We start from the raw sequence: 10,863 nt of genomic DNA on the forward strand, positions 1-10,863 counted from the left end.
ACTATGTAGATATACAACCGATTTCTATATATTATGTATTCTGCAACTTTACAGAATTCATTTATTATTTCTAATATTTTGGTGGTGTCTTTAGGGAAAAACACAGGGCTTTGAATCAGACAGAACTGCATTTAAGTCCCATCTTTTCCATTTCCTAGTCACATGGGCATGTTGCTGACTTATGTAAAACATTAGGGAATGATTGGTAAGTACAATAAGTATATATTTTAATAACTGGCACATAAAGTCTTGACTAAATTATAGTTTTCTTTCTTATATGTGTGTTACCTTTTAGATGTGCTAATTTTTCAGACCACTTGAGCAGCAACCTTTCTATCAGGAAATCTCACCCTTCTTGTCATAAATATTTTGTCATTCAGTTATTCATTCACTCAACAAACACCTATTGACCAATCAGTATGTGTCAGGGATTGCGTTAGGGACACGGAGATGAAGAAACTACATAACTCCTGCCTCTAAGGGCTGACCTGGAATTTGACCTCTGTTTTCTTCCTGAGAAAAAGAGTAAATGTGGCAAAACGTTCCTAACTAGTAAATTAAGAAGAGGGTACATATTAATTGTACTGGCCTTTCAAAACCTTTCTCTGAATTTAACATGTTTTAAAATAGAGTTGGGAGAAAATGTATTTCTGTTACTTGGCAGTTGTAACTCTTGAAAACCATTACCACATTCCAGTTTTTCAGCATGAGGTTTATCAGACGATTGCTAGTCGCCTAGCCAAGAGCCTTAGGAGAGGAGCACTAATGGGACGTGCTGGGGATGAGAGAGGACAGTGAGAAACGCCTGGAAAAGTAGCAGGTGTGGTTACCTGGAGCCGCACGGCAGGGCTTGGGGCAACTGGGCACTCAGAGACTGAGGGGGGCCAAACAGGAAGTGGAGGTGGAAGCCAAGGGCCGGGCCCCAAGCTTCAGTCCTGCCCTGTCCGTTGTCCAGTCTCCAGCCGAGTCTGAGCAGCCCTCCCAGGGTGTGCGGGCGTTTGTCCCATTCTGTGCTCTCCACCACCAGCCACTGACGACTGAATTCAAGCTTGGAGGTTAAATACGTAAGCCCTGGAGCCGGCAGCCCTGTGTGACTCTCTGCCTTGCGGAATGAACTTTGACAAGCTAGCTAGTCCTGTCGACGACGAGGCTTGCTCTGTGCCTGATGGACTCGCAGGAGGTTGTGTGTGAGACCCTCCTTCCTGAGCCGACGTGTGTAAGGCGGCTGGCGCGGGGCCTGGGCGTGGTACCCACGCAGTACCTGTGCAAGGGCCTCCGTCGGCGGCGCTGCTCCGCAGCTACACATGCGCAGAAACCCCTGCTCCGGGCCTCTGCCTCACCCCGCCCGCACCTAGTGCGGGGCGTTTGGTCCGCCCTGCTGCCGAAGACCCAGCCTGAATCAGACCACCGCTCACGCCCTGCGAGGCCTCGCCTCCATCTCTTGGCTGTTCCCTGTAGCAGCCACCTGACTGCTCGTTCTGCTTCGGCTCTTGTCCCCTCACCCCCAGAATGTTCCCCACAGCACACATTCTCAAGCTTGATGGAGAATGTCACCTCCCGCCTAAGCCCTCCAATGGCTCCCATCAGCCTTGAGTGAAACCCCATCCCTAACCCTCACGGCCGGCGTGCTGCCGGCTCTGCAGCCTCACCCCCCACCCCCTTGCTCACTGCATTCGAGCATGCTGGCCTTCTTTCTGTCCCCCAGACACACCAGCACTCGCCCTCGCCTCAGTCTTTGTGCTTGCTCCCTCTGCCCGAGATGCTCCTCCCGCGAGTCTCCACACGCTGCCTGCCTGTCCTTCAGGTCTCCATTCAAACGTCATTTCCTCCATGAAGTCTTCCCTGACCATTCTCTCTAATGTCCCGTGCCATCTCCACCCCCACCAGTCACTAGTGCCCTGTTGTATTGTCTTTAAAGTGCTTGTCGTTATCTAAAATGATCTCCTTTATTTCACCCTGGTATGTCTCCCTTATAGAATGGAGCCTCCAGGGAGGTTCACTGTTTGTCCAGGATACAAGAACCTTGTGTCTTATTCACGGTCTTAGACCATAACAAAATACCGCACACCGAGGGGCTTAAGCACCAGACATTTATTTTCTCGAGTCCCAGAGGCTGGAAAGTCCTAGATCAAAGTTCTAGCACAGTTCAGTTTCTGGTGAGTGCTTTCTTCCTGGCTTGTAGACAGCCACCTTCTCTCTGCAACCTCTGAGTATTTTCTCTCATTTTCCCCTTGCATCCCTGTGGAGAGATGAGAGAGTGAGAGCTCTCTGGTGTCTCTTCTTATAAAGACACTACTCCTTTTGGATCAGGGCCCCATCCTTATGACCTCATTTAACCTCCATTACCCCCTTGGAGGCTGCAACTTCAAATATAGTCATGCTGGAGGTTGGGGCTTCAACATAGGAATTTCAGGGGGGGGTGGGGGGACACACATATTCAGGCTATAACCTTCACCACTGTGTCACCAGTACCAGAATCTGGAAGACAGCCTGGCATGTAACAGGCCCTCAGTAAGTATCTGCTAAATAAACTAACGAATCATGGCAGCTCATTGGCCTGTAAGTTCCTATGTAAGTTGCCCCCCATCTGGCACTCCGTCCTGCAGGTCAGGGCGTGTCACTGTACATCCCCCAGTCCACCATCAATGCCACGGTGGAGGAAGACATCCTGCTCTCGGTTGAGTACTTCTGCCACGGCGTCCCCACCATCGAGTGGAAGTATACGTCCAACTGGGGAGCGCAGAAGATCGTGGAGTGGCAGCCAGGGACTCAGGCCAACATCTCCCAAAGCCACAAGGACAGACTCTGCACCTTCGACAATGGCTCCATCCAGCTCTTCAGTGTGAGCGTGAGGGATTCCGGCTACTATGTCATCACGGTGACGGAGCGCCTGGGGAGAAGCCAGTTTGGCACCATCGTGCTGCACGTGTCGGGTAAGACGGGGGCCCGGGCACCCCGCCGAACTGCCAGCGTGTGGGGGTGTGCCTTCTTGATACTAAAAGAGACCTTGTCTGCCCCTTCCCCTACCCGCCCCATAGAGATCCTCTATGAAGACCTCCACTTTGTTGCTGTCTTCCTTGCTTTTCTCGCTGCGGTGGCCGCACTGTTAATCAGCCTCATGTGGGTGTGTAATAAGTGTGCATATAAATTCCAGAGGAAGAGAAGACACAAACTCAAAGGTAAAACTCTGGGCCCTGCGATCATCCATCACGCCTTCATGGCTGAGGTGGTGCCCGTTAGCCTGGTCTCCCCAAGAAACCACCCGTGGCCAATCCACACCTGACGGGCCTGTCTTTTGCTTTGCAGAGAGCACCACTGAGGAGATGGAACTGCAAGATGTTGAGTGTTAGCCAAGGCTGCACCCAGTTACATTCCTACCTCAAGAGGAAAATGTTATTTTTCCAACAAAAGGAGCAAACCTGGCCGATCCACCCTCAGAGCCTCCCGTTGCCCGGCCTGGGCCAGTCATTCCTGAAGGCACTGCGGATGTGAGCAAAATCGACTGGAGTTGAGGACTCTTGCTCCCCACACTCTGGGGCCGAGGCCAGAGCGTGTCCAGACTGAGCGTGCAGCCAGCCCTGGACAGGCTCTCCATGTCCTTTCCCTCTGCTGTGGGAGCTGCTGGGAGAAGTTCGACAGGCCGCCTGCCAAGCAGAGGTGGAGGCCGCGAGCCTGCTGTGGGGCCCTAATGAGGTGCTCGGAGCAGGGCCAGGCCCTGGGCCGGAAGCTTTAGGGAGGGGAGCTTCACTCGTGCCCGTGGGACCAGCACTGGAAACAGGAATAGGGAGATCACCTTTCTCTTCCTCTCTTATTCCAGCGTTAATCAGATTTTCCCTCCATGGCCCCAACTTAGGCCAGTGTGAGGAACCCACATGTTCATCGCCACTGGGGGCAGCAGCTGGGGTCCAGATGGCTCCCTGACAGGCTGGGTAATGGTACCTGTGTGAAAGCGAGCCTGCGTGGGGTATGACCATGCACGGTGGTATGACCAGGACGTTAGCTTGGGCTTCAGGTCTCTGCAGCCCCCTCCCCCTGTCACCAATGCTTTGTCTCAAGTCAGGCCCTCGTGCTCTCCCAAGTGGGCTTAGGAACGCTTGGCCCTCACCTACCTACCTCATAGGGTATCATGGGAAGCCCACGAATGCATAGAGCTCCCCAAGCAGTTGAAGAAAAGCATGAGGATTCTTCAAGGATCTGGAAAGCAGTAAGTCCTCTACGGAGCGCTACCAAGTGAGAAAACGCTGTGGGGTCTTGGGGCTTCAGGCGAAATGAGGGCCTGGATCACAACTGGCCTCGGCTCTCATTCTCTTGGCTTGTTAGTCACCATGTTTACCTGAAAGTGTCTCCATCGCATCTTCCATTTGGTAAGCTCTAAAGCAGGCATGAATTTATTTTCCATTCTCCTTTCTCTCTCCAACATTCTTAGCTACAGACTAAAGGCACCACCCCAGTTACGGTGGAGGCCGAGGTCAGGAGCTAAGTCCCCAGCCTCCACCTGCAAATTCACCCATGCAGACATGAAGGAGAGCTAGAACATTCCCTCCTCTTTTCCTTAAGTCCCCAGTGTCTACATCTGTTCTACTTGCCATGTGGCAAATGAGAAGTTGCCTGGAGAAGTTGCTAAGAGGCCTTTCTCTAAATAATCCAAGGTTACAAGGAGAGATCTGGAGCAGTCGGACAGGAGCTCTGTGACCTTCCAAAAGGACTCTAAAGGCACTACTTGATTCAAAAGGCAAGAGAGCAATTGGTCCACACAACTGATTGGTAGCTGGAGCGCCTGCCACAGAGAAGATTCTCAGCCTCGGGCCACTTCCTGTAGACGCACGTGTCCTTTCCCCAGGCAGCAGTCGGAGGAGCCAGGCCCCAGTGCCACGAGGAAGCAGGGTGGGAGTACCAGAACAAAGAGAGGGTCAAGGGTCATCTGATCAGTTCTTTCTTTCACACAGAAGGCCCACTGGCAGGAAACGGATTGGATCAGGATGGCTGCTGGAGTCCGTGTGTCCTCCTTTATACTCCCTACTTTCCAGAACTGAACTTCTCAGCTTGTCAGAAGTCAGGGGTGGTCATCTTCAGAATAAAAGGTGAAATGGAGGGGCGCCTGGCTGGCTCAGGAGGTAGAGCACACGACTCTTGATCTCGGGGTTGTAAGTTCGAGCCCCATGTTGGGTGTAGAGATTACTTAAAAATAAAATCTTGAAAAAGGAATGGCAAAGCATACCTAAGGAGAGGCCTCCATGGACAAAACCAAATGTAAAATAAACTGCCCCCCAAAACTCATGAAAAGTTAGCCCACCTGGCTTTCCATTTCTTTATTTTGCACTTTTAAAGCTCCCTCCATCCTGAACATTCTTGTGGAAAGTGTTCATTCCAGAGCCTGAAGTTGGTTTTTTTTTTTTTTTTGGTCTATTTTCCAAAAAAGAAAATATTATGTTCTAGAGGGTAGCCACTGGAAATGTTAAGCTATAAGTTATGTTTTAAGCTGTGGAAAAATATTAAAGAATGAAATAAAGCCTGGAAATAAAGGCCGGGTGCTTTGTGTGTGAGCCCACTCCTGCCAAGCACTCAGAGGCCCTGGGGGAGGTTTCCATCGGCTGTGGGCATAAGCATACTCCTCGGCCTCTGCCATGGGGCTGGCATGTTTTTTAAATGATCAGGGAATAATGACATTGATTCTAACTGTAAACATTCTTTAGCAGTCCTGAAAAACAATCCCTAATCAGCCCATCGTTCAGCCCTGCGTCTTCCCAGAACACTAATTTGAAGTTTTTACTTCCAGAATATTAATCGTAATTCAATAGAGTCCTTTCTGCTTCTGGAAAGGGCTGAAATAAAGATGTGGCCCGTGTTACCATCTCGTTCAACAGCAGGTAAGATGCAGGACAGAACGTTCATGCTCTGCCAACAGAACATCCTCTCAGATTGCGATCTAAGAAATTAAAAAGGTATATACTGTACTTTCTCATTTCCTGGTGTCTTGGGCATGGAACGAGGGCGGAATGCCCCAGGGGGCGGCCTTCACAGCTCGCTGGGCTCACTCGGGAGTGAGGCAGCGCGGGAGAACCGAGCGATCGGGTGTGTGCCCAGGGCAGGAGGCTGCTGTGAAACCCCAGGGCCTGGGGGCAGGGGAACGTCCTCTTTCTCATCGGTTTCCTATCCCAGCCCAGGTGGCCACTGGCCAGGAAGCAGGAGACACCTCTGGTTTAGGGAGCGGAGCCAGCCCTGTGGCTACTGTTGATGCATCTGTCCACGAACACAACTTCCCTTGGCCCTGGTGCCTTTCCAGCCCGATACGTGCTGTTCCATGCTCGACTTCCATGGCCCTTTAAAAATTGGGTGGGCGTTTTAGCTTGGTTTAATTGCAAAAGTGAGAAATCCTCCTTTATTATTTTTTAAAGATTTTATTTGAGAGAGCATGCATGTGCGAGTACAAGGGGGTATGGGGGTGCAGACTCCCCACTGAGCAGGGAGCCCCACCTGGGACTCAATCCCGGGACCCTGAGATCATGACCTGAGCCAAAGTCAGACACTTAACTGACAGAACCACCCAGCACCCTTTAGAAATCCTTCTTTAAAATTAAAATGATACTGGGGTGCCTGGGTGGCTCAGTTGGTTAAGCATCACTCTTGATTTCGGCTCAGGTCATGATCTCAGGGTTGTGTGATGGAGCCCCACCGCGGGCTCTGCGCTCAGTGCAGTCTGTGCAGTCTGCTTGTCCCTCCCTGTCCGCCTGCTTGCTCTTTCTCTATCTCAAATGAATAAATCATTTTAAAAAACATTAAAATCAAAATGATACTGGAGTCTATATATAAAGTCAAAAGTAAAGTTCTTCCTCCCTCAGTAGTATCCCTCTAGACCTAGGCATATGTGAACCTGTCCTTCTTGGTCTCTGCATACACAATAGTCACACATCACAGTGGTCCATCCATTTTCCTTTTAGGCAAATGGGATGCTGTTATACATGTTGTCCTACAATTTGCTTGTTTTCATTTCATGTTTCTTGGGCATTATTTCATGTCTCTACCTATTCCTAAACTCCATTCTTCTTGCCTGCACAGTGCGATCCCTAGAATGGATACGTTACGGTTGTTCACTGAAAACTTTTCTTTAAATGATATCTAAAAATACATCTTTCTTTTACAGCGATCATTCTTTTAGGGCAGACTTGTTCCTTCCTCTTAACTAAATGCATTCAGCTCTATTCCTAGGAATCCTTCCCTCTTTCAGGACTTCAGAGTCAATGTTTTATCTTATTGGTGGGGTTTATGGTAAAACTTATCAGAGACCGTTTGGGGGAGGGAGAAAGAGCATTGCTCATGTAAAATAAAGCTAAAGTTTTCGCTGTAGATTTGACCTTATAACGTGGACACATGGGTGGGTAGAATTCCTTGGATTCAACAGACCAGTGATTGTGCAGGTGGCTCTGGCCCTAAAAATGCTAAAAGTCTTTTTCCTTCAGGTCCCTTGGTTTGCAAGAATTTTTTACTAACCAAAATGAATGTATTAAATAATAACTTAATTTCCTGTTTTTATTAATCAACAATGCAAAAGTGCCAATTAGAATTCCTGGTCAGGGGCGCCTGACTGGCTCAGTCAGAGGAGCATTCAACTCTTGATCTCGGGGTTGTGAGTTCGAGCCTCATGTTGGGTGTAGAGGTTACTAAGAAAAATAATCCTTTAAAAAATTTTTTAAAAATACGATTCCTGGTCAAAATGAAATAATCAGGGGTATCACTTTAATTGGATGGTGTTCTGGCAAAGCCATCTGATAGCGAAGTTTTGTTGGGTAAGTGTAGGATTTCCTTTAGGCTTTTTCAAATAGCAAACACAGATCATAGTTCTCTGTTGCTGCCTTTTTTTTTGGGTCCAAGGGGCTCGGATTGGGAGTACTTGTAAAGCGAATCAAAAGAAGAGCCGTGAATAGATTTAGGTGAAAGAGATTGTGCCACTGGCTTCAGCAACTTGGTATACTCACTAAATTATCAGGAAGCTTTTCAGATTGTATGTTACTCTGTTTTTTTTTAAGGATTAATCTTTTTTTTTTCTAATCCGATAAATATAGCCAAGACTAAGAGAAGTGTACACTTTTAACTCAGCATTGGTTTCTGTTTTAATTGAAGTACAATTAGCATGCAATGTTATAGGAGTTTCAGGTGTACAATACTGATCCAACAGTTCTATACATTACTCAGTGCTCACCCCGGTAAGTGCAATCACCATCTGTCACCATATAATGTTATTACGGTATTGACTGTATTCCCTATGCTATACTTTTAATCTGTGACTTATTTTATAACTTGAAGTTTGTAGCTCTTAATCCCCTTTATCTATGTCGCCCATCCCCCACCCACCTCCCTCCCCTCTGGGAACTACTAGTTCTCTGTATTTAAGAGTTTGTTTGTTCCTTTGTGTTTAGATTCCACATCAGTGAAATCCTATGGTATTTCTCTTTCTCTGACTTATTTCACTTAGCATTATACCTTCTGGGTCCGTCTATGTTGTCCCAAATGCCAAGATCTCATTCTTTTTTATGGCTGAATAGTATTCCATATATATATCCATCCCACATCTTCATTATCCATTCATCTATTGATGGACACTTGGGTTGCTTTCATACCTTGGCTATTGTAAATAGTGCCATAATAAACACAGGGTACATCTTTTCACTTTCTTTGGGCAAATATCCAGCAGTGGAATTACTGGATCACATGGTATTTCTATTTTTAGTTTTTTGAGGAACCTCCATACTGTTTTCCAGAGTGGCTCCACCGGTTTGCATTCCCACCAACAGTGCACGAAGGCTCCCTTTCCTCCACAACCTCACCAACACTTGTTAGTTCTTGTCTTTTTGAGTCTAGCCATTCTGACAGGTGAGGTGATATCTCACTGTGGTTTTGATTTGCATTTCCCTGATGATCAGTGATGTTGAGCATCTTTTCATGTGTCTATTGTCTGTCCATCTGTTTTTCTTGTTTGGAAAAATGGCTATTTAGATCCTCTGCCCATTTTTCAGGTTTTTTCTTGATGTGGAATTTTATCAATTCTTTATATATTTTGGATATTAACCCCTTATTGGCTCTATCATTTGTAAATATCTTCAGTAGGCTGCCTTTTTGTTTTGTTGATGGTTTCCTTTGCTGTACAGCTTTTTATTTTGATGAAGCCCCAATAGTTTATTTTTGCTTTTGTTTCCATTGCCTGAGGAGACATACCCATAAATATGTTGCTAAGGCTGACATCCCAAGAGATTATGGCCTATGTTTTCTTTTAGGAGTTTTATGGTTTCATGTCTCACATTTACATCTTTAATCCATTTAAGTTAATTTTGCATATCCTGTGAGAAAGTGGTCCAGTTTTCCCAACACCATTTATTGAAGAGACCGTCTTTTCCCCATAAGTTCTTGTTGCCTTTGTCATAGATTAATTGACCATGCAAGTATGGGCTTATTTCTGGGCTCTCTACCCTGTTCCATGTCTGCTACTTTTCTATCTCAAACATCTTCTTCATCCATCATTTCAAGCCAAACATAGTCTGTTCTACAACAAATGTTTTACAATCAGTAAATAGGAAAACAAATACAGAATAATATGGAGGTTTTCCTGGTTCACAATAAAGGAGAGTCATAACATTGGGAGCAGAAAAACTCCTTGGCCATTTGAGCTCAACTTTTAGAGAAGTAAAAATGAGCGCCAGTATTTGGGGCTCCTTTACCATAATATAGTCCTTCTCCTCATTTGGACGTTTAGATTGGCCTCAATTTTTCACTTTTGCAGACCTCCTCTAATCCTTATATAGTAATCTTTGTGAATCTGTGCTTTGTGAACTATGCCTACAGGATGAATTTCTAGAAGTGGACTGGTAGATAGGAAACAGCAAACTTTAGAACAAAGACCAAGCTCTGGTCACTTAGAGAGTCTGAGTAGCACTCACGTCCCAGTGCTTGCCATTTCAGACACAGGGTTTCTCAGGGATGAACAGTCTGTCAGTTCCCATCCTAAAGTGAGATTCAAAGAGCCTTTGGCCCCAAGTACGTAAGGCCGCGAAGAACTGGAGTAGGAAGTGAAGGACAAAGGTATGGAAAGAGACTGACCACGGAGCACGGCTTTCAAAATGAGCTGGAGAAAACAACAATCTTCCTGGCCACAGATGCACTCACTGTCTTTACCATCCATGAATCTGAACGATGCAGGACGTTCTAAAATGCTTTCTCCTACTGATAAGTAAAAATAAAGCTGGCGTCTTAACTGCTTACCAAAGTCCAAAACGCTTGACTTTTAGAAAACAGGCATTTGATGTCTTATAGCCGCACAGCCCTTCAGAATTTCACGCCCATTACCAACCATCCTGAGGCCTTTGAACCATCACTGAGGTGAGCAGGGGCGTCCTTGCCCTTGTTGTACACCTAAGGGAACAGGCTCCAAGAGGGCAGGCTTGCCAAACGGATACAGCTGAACAGAGGCAGAACCAACGTCTGAGCACAGCTCCTGTCAGCCTGTGAACACAGAGGGAGGGACTAACTGGTTTTCTCTAACTGGTCTCTGAAGTTTCGCAGCGCCTCCTTCCGGCGCCAGGTCCTTCACGTTGCCACACTAAGCTGGAAAATGTAAATCAGTAAATCAACGCAAGGCCCAAGAGCTGCCATTTCCCGTCCCTCCCCCGCCTTTACCTCAGTTTCCATTGTGGGTGATGGCTAGTCCCTACCTGGTGATTTAAAATAACGGGGATAGGAAGGCATATGAAGATGGTGTCAGTCTTCAACTGTTCCACTCTCCTCAAATGAAGTTTAAGAGAAGAGGTGGTCCTATGTGTGTGTGCGCTCTCCGCTCCACTCAGCGTGGTCCTGTTGTACCCGCTCATGACGAGG

The 10,863-nt window shown here is 47.2% G+C and overlaps 1 protein-coding gene across 1 annotated transcript in view; it reads left to right on the plus strand.

The window, feature by feature from the left end:
• VSTM5 (V-set and transmembrane domain containing 5) overlaps window positions 1-5,518 on the plus strand; it is a 32,479-nt gene extending 26,961 nt beyond the window's left edge. Inside the window, exons 2-4 of the mRNA XM_035009375.1 lie at window positions 2,607-2,933; window positions 3,039-3,179; window positions 3,307-5,518. Of these exons, the coding sequence (XP_034865266.1) occupies window positions 2,607-2,933; window positions 3,039-3,179; window positions 3,307-3,350 (512 nt within the window). The 3' untranslated portion in view covers window positions 3,351-5,518. The remainder of the gene's footprint in view (window positions 1-2,606; window positions 2,934-3,038; window positions 3,180-3,306) is intronic.
• The last annotated feature ends 5,345 nt before the right edge of the window (window positions 5,519-10,863 follow it).

Source organism: Mirounga leonina, unplaced genomic scaffold (assembly GCF_011800145.1).
Source record: "Mirounga leonina isolate KUSES-001 unplaced genomic scaffold, KU_Mleo_1.0 Mir_153, whole genome shotgun sequence".
Lineage (NCBI taxonomy): Eukaryota > Metazoa > Chordata > Mammalia > Carnivora > Phocidae > Mirounga > Mirounga leonina.